Source organism: Zonotrichia leucophrys, chromosome 4 (genome assembly GCF_028769735.1).
Source record: "Zonotrichia leucophrys gambelii isolate GWCS_2022_RI chromosome 4, RI_Zleu_2.0, whole genome shotgun sequence".
Taxonomy (NCBI): Eukaryota; Metazoa; Chordata; class Aves; order Passeriformes; family Passerellidae; genus Zonotrichia; species Zonotrichia leucophrys.
The window spans coordinates 40,821,766-40,836,410 of NC_088173.1; the positions used below are offsets into that span (position 1 = coordinate 40,821,766).

General features: G+C 37.6%; 1 protein-coding gene across 8 annotated transcripts in view; it reads right to left on the reverse strand.

Annotated features, from left to right (window-relative positions):
• WDFY3 (WD repeat and FYVE domain containing 3) overlaps positions 1–14,645 on the reverse strand; it is a 153,055-nt gene that overhangs the window by 74,092 nt on the left and 64,318 nt on the right. For all 8 annotated transcript variants that reach the window (XM_064711261.1, XM_064711260.1, XM_064711262.1 and 5 more), the window contains 7 exons: positions 13,139–13,248; positions 11,933–12,094; positions 10,670–10,862; positions 8,100–8,286; positions 5,272–5,438; positions 2,220–2,687; positions 765–863 (listed from right to left, as the gene is read on the reverse strand). In XM_064711261.1, the coding sequence (XP_064567331.1) occupies positions 765–863; positions 2,220–2,687; positions 5,272–5,438; positions 8,100–8,286; positions 10,670–10,862; positions 11,933–12,094; positions 13,139–13,248 (1,386 nt within the window). The remainder of the gene's footprint in view (positions 1–764; positions 864–2,219; positions 2,688–5,271; positions 5,439–8,099; positions 8,287–10,669; positions 10,863–11,932; positions 12,095–13,138; positions 13,249–14,645) is intronic.

Here is a 14,645-nt window from a genome sequence, read left to right on the forward strand (position 1 = left end):
TCCAGAACTGGGAGAGCTACTGATGAAATGAGGCCCTTGAACTCTCCAAGATTCCTCAGAAACATCATCTGTGGCATCATCCCAAAGTGCTGATGTCTTTTACACTCCCGCTGTTGTTTCTCCAGTGGATCTTCAGATATGAAATCAGTCCTGAGAAGCAGCAAGGAGGTCCTGATGGCTGATTGATGCTTCCTAGGTGAGGTCAGGAATGCCATCTAACAGCAGTCAAGGGTTTATTGCAAGGCAGGTGGATGCTACCACAGTGTCAAAATCACTAAGTCTTGGTTAATGAATTATAATACAAAACTGCCTTACATTTACAAAACGGCAATTGTAACAGCCCTGTGTGTACATACTGACTGGGAATAACTCTTTAATATACATGAAAAAACAACTTTAACTGAAAGTACAGGCATTACATTAAGTTGACATGACACTGTGAACACTGAACTACATTTCTAATTATGTGCTTAAATTTTGGAATATCCAAATAGTCTTAGCACTACCATGAATTATTATGTACCTGTTGAAGAGTGATGGGGTCTGGTGTTTGCCTTCAAGTAAACAATACGAAAGAAATTTAAGTTAAACACTATCTTGTTCTCCTTATTTTATGCACTCTAGGCTATGCTGTCTATTCTCTTTGCTAGGAAAACTTGGCCAGAGAGAACGTGTATTTCAGTGTAGTTGAATACTGGCCTGAAGATAGAAAGTCAAGACATGATTTTCTTTATACGTATCTTGACAACAATCTCTTCACTCACCTGCATTTGTGTTTGATCCTTGTAATAGTACTGTCAGGGTCTCCATAACCAATAAAGCCAGCTGCTTTTGGTCCTCAAATGAACTGTTTCTTGAATCCACTACAAAAAAATTTCAGAAGCTAAAGTCATAGAAAATATCACTCTTTTCAAAGATGTTTCTCAATACTTTCCACCAACACTTTTACTTTCTTTGCTTCCCCAGAGAGCATGCAGCCCCACCATTTTCCAAAGCAAGCTGTGATTTAGTCTACACATGCATTCCTGGGAAAGCTTAACTATGAATCATACAAAAAGTTAATTTTATAAAGACAGTAATTTAAACTGAGGTTTTAAAGCACTGTGAGCTCCACTGTGAGTGCCTGACATTGCAGCTATTGTTTCTTCGAGCCACAAATGACACCAGTTGAAGATTAACTGCATCTGCTCTTGTTCAGTTTTCAGTACCTGAAAAGAGAAATTCCGCACAAAGCCCACAAAACTGCACTCACATAATTACAGCAAACTTACTGATTGCTTAACAGGTGCGGCAGACCAACACTGCAATTGGCATAGTACACACAGAGAAACACTCCAGGAAAAACAGTGGGGTTTTGGTTATTTTAACTTACTCTAACAAAAAGTAAAACTCAACACAAGGACATGTGCACCCAGGTAGCACTCTGATTAGATGACATCCATTTATTTACAGGAACATAAGAACTGATGTGTTTTCCAATGGAGTTGAATGAACAAAGGTTTCCAACTAACCTACAGCTATCACTCACTAATGAAGCTTCATACAATTAAATCCAGGTGAAACATCCAGCAGTTATGGTTAAAAATTAAGTGTCACTGATGCACACAAGCTTGACTGCAATTTGAATGAATAATGTAAAAAAAATTGTCTGTCTGTGCATGTAGGTTCCTATGGCACGTGGCAGAGCCTGCCTTGGAGGCCTAGTAGCTAGAGCTTATCTGAGCTCCAGTCTGGAGACAACTCATCTTCTTTTTTTTTTTTTTTAATGCTTACAAAAATGTAGACCCAGCTTATAAAAAAGTCTCCTATTAAGAGCTCAGATATGCACTCTATGGTATTTTTTCAAATCTGGGGCTAAACATGAAGTTACAAAGTACCTTTTGTTAGGAAGAACACTGATGGTATGCATTGTCCCTATACTTTTTTCACATTAAGTAACAAATATTGAACCAGTACATCAAAAAATCATTTAGAAAGGAAAATATGAACTCGTACTACTTTGCATTCATACAGCATCATTCATTAAAGTTAGCCTTGAGCTTCTCTCAAGAAACTGAAAGAAGCAATTCCAATGAGCTTTTAAGATGGCACAGCAATCCTCAGCAGAATTCAGGCCTTGAGGTACATGTTCAGACTCTCTCATTTCTCCTAAATGCAAGACTCCACTATTTCCAGCCAAAAAAAGACAAGAATTAGAAAAATGGAAATGGACACACTACCTTGATCATTCAGTGCCTGAGTGGGATCTTTCAAAAGGGCTGCATATTTATGAAGAAGATTTACCATCACCTCCAGAAGCCCCACTTCCCTGAAGACATCCTTAAAGATGTAATCATGACGAGTGAACTTCAAGAGTGTCTTCATGGCAATGATGCTACACTGAAAAGAAGTGCTGGATTTTAAAAGGATGCTCACACTGATCAGTTCTTTACAGGGTATGTAATTCAAGCTGAAGACAACCAATTCCAGCATCTCAAAGTATTTGGTCTGCACTTCTGGAAGTTTAGGAATTTTCTCTGCAAACTGAGACAATGTGTGCTGCGATTCCAAAATGAAGTAGTTGGCACTGTCCGCCATATAAATATTCGTGATGGCATCAAGGATGATTTGTGCTAGATAGTTGGTTTTTGCTCTCAAAAATGCATTCTGGAGGACAGAAAATGCTTGAATATTCCTCACACTATGACCTAAATCAGGAAATAAAGTGGGATGGGAGGAAAAAGGAAAGAGAAAAATTCTTAATCATCATAAACAATTAATACACTTATTAATAATGATCCATGCATTTTAATAAGTAGGAATAAAATAACAGTGTATGATGTCACTTTTAATAAAAACATCATTAAAATTAATTTCAAAAAAGCCTCTGCACATGCACTTACACTGTGAATTCCACAACCTACTATTCTTTAAGATGGCATCTAAATATATATTTGGTAGTAAGAGCTTATGTAAGCAGCTAAAGATGCTGATCAGAGATAATTTCTTTAAAATAGATAAGTACACTGATTTAGTGTTAAAATGTACATGGGATACAGTCCTAGAGACAAAACAAAGCCTGCTCAGGATGTACCCACACCATAGGAGAACACATTATAGCAACAGTGATACATTCTATGTTCTGTAATGCAGAACACAGCCCTTGCAGCTGGGAATAAAAAAAGCTATGGCAGGGTCCAGTACTATTAACAATTAAGGAATTAAAACAGAGGGAAAGAGTTGTAAAGCATAAAGTAGCTATAATATTAGCACACAAATATCTCACAGCTTTAAAGCTCAGTCACATTTCTTCTTGTAAGTACCTTCAAGTTCATTGATATCTCATTCACTTAGCTAAAGAATGCATAATTTATGAGTGTGCCCCAAAATTTTCTATGGGCAAATATTATTCTTATTCTACTCAAAAGATGCCTTAAATTCAACTTTTTAAACTTCTGTAGGAATAGTACAAGACACAGTGGACAGATCCCACGATACAGAAAACAACTAAAGGTAAAACATAACCAACAAAATACACAATCAAGAGTGAGAACTTTAAAGACAATCTAAACAAAGCATTTGGAATGTTTTAACAATAATTTTTTTTTCCAATAAAGGTATATGCAAACTTTTAACCTAATTTGAAAACCCTTCCATAAACAAAAAATTCTTATTTATTATGTATTCTCTATGGCACACTACTCTCTTCATTTTTGTAAACTAAGTTGTCCAACTGAACAGTAAATTCAATTATCTTCATGCCTAGTCTCCCCACCTTCCATTTCAGTATTTCTCCAGAAGGCAAGAGAAAACTCCCTAGTAAAATAACATTGGAACAATTTCACATCTGGAAGAATATTAATTACATTATAACACAGTTGTTCCTAAAAGGCCTTATTTGCATGCTTTCTTTATTATGAAAATGATCAAATGAGGGGATTTAGAGCTTCTTAAATGTGACAGGAACATAACAGTTTCAGATACAACTATTAACATTCTAACTAAGTATTAACAATTGTTCCAGGCAATCAAGTAGATTAAAAAAATATTTTTGATTATTAGGAGGACCCCTGAAAAAACCAAATTCTAACCAGCTTTTCAGAGTTCAAGAACTAAAATGATTTAAATGGAAATAACTGAGAAATTAGTAAATTGAGAAGACACAGTCTTCATAAAAGACAATTTCCCAACATTATGGAAAGCAAGTAAAAGGAACAGAGATGTCCTGACAAACACCACAAAGTTCAAGAACTCTTTTGCAGATTGCAACAGACCATGGTTCTCTCATAATATTGTATCAGAAAAGCTGATTAACCTAAAAAAAATTATATTGTTATCAAAACATGAAGAAACTAAACTCTTGAGTGTTCACCTTATTTCTCTATTTAGTGCAAAAGAAAAACAATTCCTAAGAACAATGAACTCTCTCCATACCAGAGAAAGGAAGTCACTGTCCAAGGAACCCAGGATGTATATTCATTAGTCTATAAATCTGTAAATGGAATCCTAGAATAAACTTTTCTTGTGCAGTGGTATATCTCATAAAAGTTCAAAGTAGCTCCACAGTTACTATTAAATTCCAAACTCCTTAGTTACATACAAGACTAACCTGAATTTTAAATTTATGAACAGGATATGAAACCTAAGTTTATTTTTACACAACCCTTTCTCCCTCAAGACTTCCTCAACCTCATCTCCAAATTGTAATTGACTGGTTTCAAACACATCACAGATTTTATCACTGACTGCAGTGGTGATGAAATAACAGATTTCAGCTTAAAAGTAACACCTGCCTGAGCTGACAAAAGCTAAGAGAAAGCAAAGTGGAGAAGGATTTAACAATTAAAAAAAAAATCCCAACAAACAAACAAAAAAACAAAAAACAAACAAACAAAAAAAAACAAAAACAAAAAAAATCAAGCCAGCACATCAGCCTTTCATATCAATTTAGTAAGAGAGCAGCTTAAAACACTATAAATCAAATCAGTGCAGCTCTCCAATAAAATAATCTCTTCAAATCTCCACATAGAAAACTGTCAGCTCTGCAAGCTCTGCAGTGAAGAGGCTGGACCTGTCCTCAAAGACAAAAGCCCTAAGCTTTCTTCTTTGGGTACCAACCCCAAAATAAAATATTTGAGACCAAAATAACTGAGTATTTGATACAGAATCTTAGGTAAAGAACTTAGACTTAGTTGCAAAGGGTTTGTCCAGTACACAGCTGGCTCTGCATCTTGTCACTTGCACTTAGAACAACAAAAAAAGGAAATAAAGAGAGAAAGGAAGCAGACTCACCTTTGCCTGCAGGCTGTGGGACTGCAAATCCAGGTAGCAGGAAAGGTACTCCAGTGGTAACACCAGCTGGCTTTAATTCGTTGACACCGTATGTTGTTAAGGAAGTTATCAAATTAACTAAGTCCTTCAAAGCATCCTTAGATTCAGCTTCTTTTGCCTGTTCTAACCTAAAGAAAATACAATAGGATCAAGTTAGCAGCACTAGTTTATCTGAACTCAAATCACTTCAGTAAGGTCTGGTTTACTCTATCAGTTTAGAGATTAATATTACTGTCTGATTCCTGCAGTATTTTCCATGTCCATATGTCATACCATTAGATTATTCAAACATGGGACTTAAAAGAGCAAACAGTTATTTGCCATAGGGATTTACCTCATAAATCTCTTCTTGAACTCAACAGTCAGCAGAGAGACATGAAAAATTACATTAAGAATCCTCTCACAGACATGAAGATACTGTACAGGAAAGTATAGGATAGTGTGTAATTACACAGATCTGTAATTAACTTGCTAGACTACATCTGCCACTTTGAGAGTGAATATTTTGTGCTAATGAAAAGGTATCTTGGTAAAGGATAGCACTCACAAGCACCGGATGAAGCATGCTCACTAGAACTACAAACTCTACCGCCTTTGAACACAAGAGAATGGAAATGCTAACATCCCATTCCAACCATTTACTGACAGGAACACACCATCAGACCAAACCCTAAAAACTGACTCGAAATCCTAACACCATCCTCATTTTCCTGCTACTTCACCACAAATAAAACCACGTTTAATTATTTACTAACTGTAAACTGGGGTCCACATTCTTCTATAGACTCAGGCAGTGCAAGCTCTGTTTTGCTTCTTGCTGACAAATGATTGTGGGAGCCCTTTACAAGCAGCTCATTCCGCATCCTCCATCTTCTTCTCAGCCAGATGTGGCTGAGGAAGGAACCTCCTTCAAACAAGAACCTCCTGCAAACAGTCACTACAGAAGCACAGAGCTCACCTATTATCATTCTACTAATCCTCCACATGATCTGCCATTTCACATCATCCAGATGAAATTACCAAAGTGCTCCTCCTGCCTTCACAGATCTTCTGCAATTTCTTACTGAGCCACCTTCTTCACACATCCTTCTGCTTTTCCAGCTCCAAAGCTTTTCTTCTTTGCAGCCAGAGACCCAGTGTCCAGATTTCATACTCTCACATTACAGCTATCATCATAAAAGTGCCCCATAGTGAACAAGTCTCTGTGGGCAGGTTGGAGCCAAAACAGGGAGAATACATCACTCTGGTCCATCACTGACCAGTGCATGGGCTCATTCAAGATCATTCCTGTTTTTGAAAGGTCTATTTTCTTCTAGAAAACCCCCTCAGGAAGAAATGAGGATAACACATTCCTATGCTATTAACCTTTACTGATGTCACCTGATGATCCCAGGTGTCCTCCTTTTTCAATGAGACAATCAAATCCCTAGGCTTCTTATACATTTGGCAGGGATCCCCCATTCTTTGATCTAAGGATATGCAAGCTTAGGGGAGAATTTGTTTAAAACACTCGATCTACAGAGAATCACTTTAGTACCTCAACATGTAACATGACAGCATGTTCCCCTCATATTCCCCCTAAACTCTGGCTGACAGTTTCTGGAAAACAATTGCATTTGAATTACACTACTTTGAATTAATGCGTTAGTGAATATAACATACTCCAAAACTCCACTTATAGAACAAGAAAAATAACAATTCCTTAACAGGTGCTTTAGCTTTTGTGGCACCAAAGGTAACTTACGAGTAATTTCAAGTGTGATTAAAAATATCAAATGCCATGTCTATGTCTGGTATCCATTTAAAACAAACAAAAATCCCCCTAAGAAGTATACAATGTAGTGGAAAATTTAGGTCAAATACTAACATACTCAGCATACTAACACCAAAACCAGGGAGATAACAACATTGGCATTTCTCAGCAATAATGTCTTAAGCATCTTTGACATCTTTGATACTTCCTAAGGTGTACACTTATAGTTACCCAGTATGTACCTTGGATTTGTAAAATATATATATATATTACAATAGCAACAGCTAAGCATTCTTCTTCACAGCTTCATATTCAAACAAAACAACATAGACTGCCCACAGATTTTACACAAATAAAGCAATAGACACTATTTTCTTTCTCAGTCAGAAAATTAAAGAAGTTTCTTTCATGGAAAAGAAAAAGAGATCATGGATATATCATATACCAAAGGTTTTTTGGGCAGGCATTTTCATTACCATATTTTTTTAATGCATTAGCAGCTTAGAAGTACTTTTAATTAGGAAAAAAACACCTGTTCCCTCATAGGATTCACCACATTTACATATGGGCTTTTTCATTACGATAGCATGATAAGACAATAATTATAGAGTTATTTAGGTTGGAAAATACCTTGAAGATCATTGAGTCCAGCTGTTAGCCCAACACAGCCAAGCCCACTACTAAACCCCTCCCTTAGGCAAAACAAAACAAACTCCAACCACTCAAAAATCACTAGCTGCAGCCAAAATTTTATGTTCTGGATTCTCTCTAAAAATTTCGTACCAGTTTTTTTAAGCAACTATCTTTCCAAAGCAAGAAACAGTAATAAACCAGTACTAAAGAACAAGAAGTTCAACAATGTAGTTTAATAAATGGAGAAAAACACAGAATTCAATGTTTTGGTCTTAATATCTTCATCCCATAATGATCTATAATCACTTATTGTTTAAACCTATTCATCTACTCTTTATTAAGAAAACTTTTTTTGAAAAATTCTCAGTGATCTGTCTGCATTTCTTCAAGCACTTTTGCCTACCTGAGGAGAAGGTCACAGAGGAAGTTGTATCCTTGCCATATCCTAAAATCATCCAACAACGTTTGGGATACATCACTGGAGTCTTTGAGAAAACAAGAAAGTCCAGCAAACATCTCAACTATTTCTAGGGGAGAAAGGTCATCAGACTGCTGCATGTTCTGGACACACGTGGACAAACATTCCTTTTCTGAAAAGAATTGCAGTGGAGAAATTTAGGATTTTACTGACATTACTGACAGCAAGAAGCATAACCAACACACAAAACACAGCAGTAAAGTAACTTATTCAAGTATCTCTTGTCACAGAACACTCAATACTACTTGAGGATGAGAAGGATTCTCAAATGGCTTTGGATCAGAACCCTAACCTCTTCTTGCCAACCTCTTCCTCCCTTTTACAACCTTTACTCTTGTAAGGAGGAAACTGTGTAGATAAATACTAATTTTTACCTAAAAAGTCTGACCAGATAACTCAACAAAATAAAAAGACAAATATGGCAACTGTAAGTAATTCTAAACCATATTTTTTCTTTTAAAACACAAAGTTATACAAAGCACTGACTTGAAGTGTTATTAAATCCATACATATAAACCTTTACACCATGTCATCTTATTCCTTCTCTGGCTGGCATCCAAGAGACATAGTTGCCTTGCCCTGCATAAATTCCATATTCCATCAGTTCAATAGGTCAGTAACAAAGTTTCCTCAAACCTATAGTGAGATTTTAAGTTGCACTCTGTTTTAAAGATGCTCCTTTCAATTATTTGCTATTTTAACTTTGCGGCATGCACAACACAAGCACAAATCTTTCTAGCTAGACTGATAACATAATTTTCCAGAGGTTAAATCAGAGCATGAGAGCATGAAAGGATGCTCCTTTGCATATGATGAAATATCTTCAATTTTTCCTGAATATAAGTTGAGTCTTGTGACAAATGTTGTTATCTCTTAAGTCAGGTTCACTTTTTTAATCAAAAAGAAAGAGGCAATGCTGACTGCTTTTCTTTCTAAAACTCCATTTCACTTTTTAAAGAACCTAGAGTATCTTTTCACATGCCAGCTTCCCTCCTCTATGGATCAAGCCCATAGAGAAGCAATAATGGTAGCAACTGTAACACACCAAATGACAGTCAGAACTCCAGTTACTTTCTTCATTGCACTTAATAACAGCTTCACACATACACATACACCTTCTACACTCATCAAAAGCCCACCAGAAGCCTATCACCTTTTAAGTCCTAAAAACACTCAACTGGTGACAATGCTGTGCTTTGAGTGACACTGTACATTCACATCTTTTTGACTGGAATTGGAAACACGCTGCTAGCAGAAGAAAAAAAAAAGCAGACTGAAATTTTCTCTGAAATATGTGAGAGCAGGGTGATGTATTCAATAAACCATCAATATAGAGCTTTGTAGCTACTTGCTTCTCAGGGTGTGAGCAACCCACAATTGGGGGTTTCTTCTTTTCCAGCAGGTGTACACTGCTAAAATGTGTAAGGATGTTAGTTTACTCCAAGTCAGTCCAATTAAAAACTACAAATGCTTCCTATGTTGCCCCTCAGGCTAAAGGCCTTAAATATAATATTAGAAACATATTTTATCAGATTTCTTACCTCAAGTCCTGCATACCTAAACGCTCATATGGTTTTCAATTAGTGCAAAAAGAATAATTTGTATGCAAAGCTGCTTCCAGGTACCTAATATCCTCTCCAACACTGGTTTTCATCTGCAAGTTGTTGTCAACCAGCTTGGCACTTCCCTCTTTACCAGCTCCTTGCAAAGATAGATGATGACTAAAGTACTACTTTCATTAGCTACCAAAATCTGTAACCAGCTACACAAATGTCCCTGTACAGTTTCCATGCCAGCAACATCCAGGATCTACTTGTCTTAAAAATGGACAGGAGACAAACTGGAATGATTCTGGATGCTTCACTCATTAAGTGACTTACAGGCTGGATTAAGCCCATGAGATAACTTAACTCGGCCTTCAGCATGCACAAAATCTTCAATCTGTAAAGCAAGGTGGGGAAGACGAGGGCCTGGCAGAAGAAATTCAGGCTGACTGAAGTGTCAGCAATCCAGCTAGTGACAGACCAGGGAAAACATAAGGGCTACAAACCCATCCAGCACAGGTATGGTTCTCAGCCAAGAGAAAAGCCTCCATGGGCCAGGCCCTAGAAACAACATCCTTGGGTTGGGAAAGCTGGGCTGGACCACAGAGGGGGAAGACAGCTGCCTGCTAAGAATTAATGCATCTTCACAGCAAATATTTCTCAATACAGGCAGTTACTGAAGTTACTGAAAGCCTTTCCTTTTGGTTATCATAAACACTACAGAAAAACATAAGAGGAAATGATCCTTCCAGATTAAACTGAAATGTAAATGAGAGACTCAGCTCTCTCACTACACAACAGCTTAGAAATGTTATCTGTATGTAAATAAGTACATGCCCAAACTAAAAGCCTAGAAGCCCTATTATTTTCATGGCTATTTCCCAAATAAGAAAACTCTGAAAGAAGAGCAGGAAAAAATCCCAATAAATAATATTAAAGAAAGGCACATACCATGGATGTACTTCACTACATTGACACTAAGGCCATGACGAGATATGGTCATTAGTACTTCTCCTGCACTCTTCCTCCAAGGCAGGTTATAGGGAGGGCACCATGAGGTTATTGCACTGAACAGAAGCTGGAGATCATCCTTCTGAGCCAGCTCTTCCGCCGGGGACACAAAACTGCACAACTTTACTAGGATCTGAAATGCGAAGTCATTAAACAACTAGCATTAATACCTTTATCACTGAAAATTTTGCCTAGACTTAGTAAAAGGTGAAACATTCTTCCACTGAGGAAACACATTAAAAAAGGTAATTTGCTGTTTTCTCTAGGTGTGTTTCTATACTTTGAACACAAGACAAGGTCATGTGACACATGGTTATTTCAAGTCCCAGTTCCGTTTAAAATGCTTACCAGAAGACTGCAAGCAGAATTTAAATCTCTTAGGCTGACACAGCATATTTGGATGGATACCAGAATATTCCATTCTTGGAGAATCTGCCAGTTGCCTAACTTGCAGGTTTAAATTCTGCACTGAGGGAGAAGCCTTGTGAGGCAAACTGCTGTATTCCTTCCTAATGCAGGAAGAAGGCTATTGATGGGTTGTTGGCAGAGCAGCAACCATAACATCTTGGTCAAACTAAGTTTGTCAAGAAATGCTACAGCAGAACTGCAAACATACCTGAATAACTGGCACCTGGTCTGAATTTCCTAATTACTAAAACCAAGACAAAATGCAGCTGTGTAGGTGAAGCTACTACATCACACTCCCTTTTCTGCATGTTTTGAAATGTCTGATTTTTTGCATCTCATGCAGGAAAATCTCAGGCTCAGGAGAGAGGCTGTCTGCAACTGGATGGGGAGGTCTGAAACCTCACTAATTCCAGTCAGTTCATTTGAGAGCACCACTTTATTATCAATACTTTTTTACTATATCTATTTCAATCAGTAACAGCCAAAGATAACAAGTACTAGGACCAATAAATGAAAACAGAATAGTAATTCACATGTTGCTCCTTTTAAGTATCTGTGCAGAAAAGCTGCAGAGATTTCTGTGCAGGAGGTATTTGTCAATGACAAAAACTAGAGGAGGAGTGGGAATTTAACCTCAACTGTGCTTGCAGGAAAATTCACCTCTGTCTTAGCTATCAGTTTTTTAAGAATCAAGGAAGAATAAAACCTGGCTGAAGTAAAAAGTTCCTAGACTTTGTTCACATGGAGTATTTACATTCCTCCTGCAAATTCCCTGACCTATTTTACCTTTCTTACCTGTACAAAGACTTTCTGTAGTAGCGCTCGGCGCTCTGCGAGAGGTAGTTCATTCTGTGCTCCTCCAACTACCTCAGGCACGTGTGGAAGGTCAAAAAACAGATACAGACATTTAACAAGTGTGGAAGGCACTGACATTGTAGTCATGCAGTCCACAGTTTTCTGAGGAAGAAGAAAGCACAGCAAAAAATACCAGTTCAGCATATTGTATATTCCAAACACCAATAATAATGCAGTTGATTGAAATGCTGTTTTTTCTTTCTCACACCTTTGGCGAGGTGTTGGCACAGCAGTACAGATTCACCATCTATTCTTGAGTGCCTATCTAAACAGTAATTTTAAAAATAGGATGATTTATTTACATGACAACAGCACCTCACAGCCACAGTTCAGAGCAATCAATGCACAGGACAGAAACAAAACCTGTCAGTCTCTGCCAACAGAAGTTAACAAGTTAATTACAAGACCTTCAGCCAAGGCCTCATCAGCTATCAAGTCTTTGTAGTAGGAGAAATGGGAGTGAGAAGAGGACATTTCAATTTATGCTCTCACTTGGCAAGGTGTAAGGAGCTGTAAGAAGCAAGGTAGTAGAAAATATGAAAGCATCAGTAGGAAGAAAAGACAAATTGGTGTGGAGCATGGTGACATACTAAAACAGAGATAAGACGATGTGCTGAATTACAAAGGCAGATTAGAGCAGAAATAACAAACCACAGAGCTGCCCAGTATCCTGCCAGAGAAAGATCTGTGATGGAGCACAGGGCCAGAAGCAGAGGCAGGAATGATTCACTACCGCCCCCATTCATCGCTGCTGCTGGCCTTGCTTTTTGCAACTGCTGTGGCCCTCCTCCAGTGAGGTGTGCAAAGTTCAAGGTCTGAACTATTTAGGTGCTCTATGTGCCATGCATCTCATGGGGCACTAAGCAGCAGTATGCAAGAGAAGCCTTTGGGCAGCAATAAAAGTTGCATGCATTATTCAAAAGAGCATTATAAATTAAAGTCCCAAAACTACTCTTTTTTTCAGGCAACTGAAACAACAAGGAGCTAAAGCATAAGTCCTGTGGCAATACAAGAGAAAGAGGATCTTAATACAGAAAAGCAGAATATAGTTACATCTTTTGGTGAGTGTTCATGCAGTTCATTTTATTATTGCTTTTGTCTCTTCCACTCCATAATTTATCTTTAACTTTGTCGTTTCAGACTAACCTGTCCTGATGAAGCTAGTAAATTGATTGTGGTGAGCAGCATCCAACCTCTACTTGCTTCTTCACTTTGATTGACCTCCAGAAACTGGACTATGGCACGACTTGCAGCCTCTGCAGGGGCAGTAAAAAGAAAAAAAGCAGTAAGAATTCAGTCTGCTAGTCTGCAGAAGGGAACACATCCTCTTAGCAGCCCCAAGCACTGAGAATAAATTCACCTTTACAGCACTACTTAAAAAAAGGACTAGGCTTAGGCCTATGCCTTCCAGACACACATTCCAATCTTGCACATATTTTGGCTTTGCCACTGGCAAGGCTGCAAAAAGTACATTCTGCAACCTGCAGCAACATCTCTTAGAGTAGTTTTGCTTTATCAATATACAATATATTTTTTCCAAAGACATGAAGTCACCAACAATTAGTGGCCTCTGTGGAAATAGCTGAAATTTCTGGAAAAAAAGAAAAGCTGCACTGTAACAACAGTTTGAAGGATAATGGGGATATTAGGGAAGGAGAAGTGCTGAAAGACAAAAGGAATTAAAAAAAAAACAGGAAAAAAAGTAACATTAAGAGTATGATCAGCAATTACGACATCCCCATCCTACATTTTTGAAAATGAAGACAGTAACAGCTTACAGATAATTTTTATGATTGAGAACCACTTCTGGATGCTATTCCATATCAGTCAGAGCCAAAGACAAATACTCAAACTAGTAAACAAGTTATCAGCCTCAATAAATAAATCAAGAGAAAATGCAACCCTATATCACTGCTGCATGAATACACACTTATGTAAGAAGTCTAAAATGCCAGTTGTGATGCCTGCCCATTACCTTTAAGAGACATCTAAAAACATTTTTCATTAATAACTGTGTATAAATCATCTCCTGTGCTTTTAGTGTCAACTAGGGCAGAAAAGGAAGGTGAATAATATCACATAAAAAAGAAATTACAAAGGAATTACTAATGGAGGAATAAATCTGCAACTAAAGAAAAATCCTATTTTGTTATTGGCTTGGTTGCTTCATCTGCTGTTAAGATTTCCCAGCACATACCTGGGAAGTTTATTTGAAAGGCAGCACATTTCATATGGCCAAGTACTTATCAAACTTGTAGTATCTATTACAGTGAGAAGATCACTTTCTGAAGCATCACACTGTAATCTGTGCAGATTTGGTTCATTTGTTCAATGGCTCCTCTCTAATGTTTTTGTCTGGCAGAATTTTTTTCCATAACAAACTTTTGTACAAACTGCTGGTTTTCCAATTCTGACGCTAAAGTAAGGAAAGGCCCCTACCACTTCCCTCCATGAAACTGAGATAAAGTTTGAGATACCAAGGTGAAAAGTAAGGCAATTTATAAAACTCTCACAAACAAGGACAAGTAGGAATTTCCCAGCATGCTGACCTGAAACTATGGGCGCAAAGCACTGGTCAGATGGTTGGGTATATGACCAGGCCAACTTAGAAAGCACAACAGCCATGACACAGTTGCATTCCCTACACTAAAGT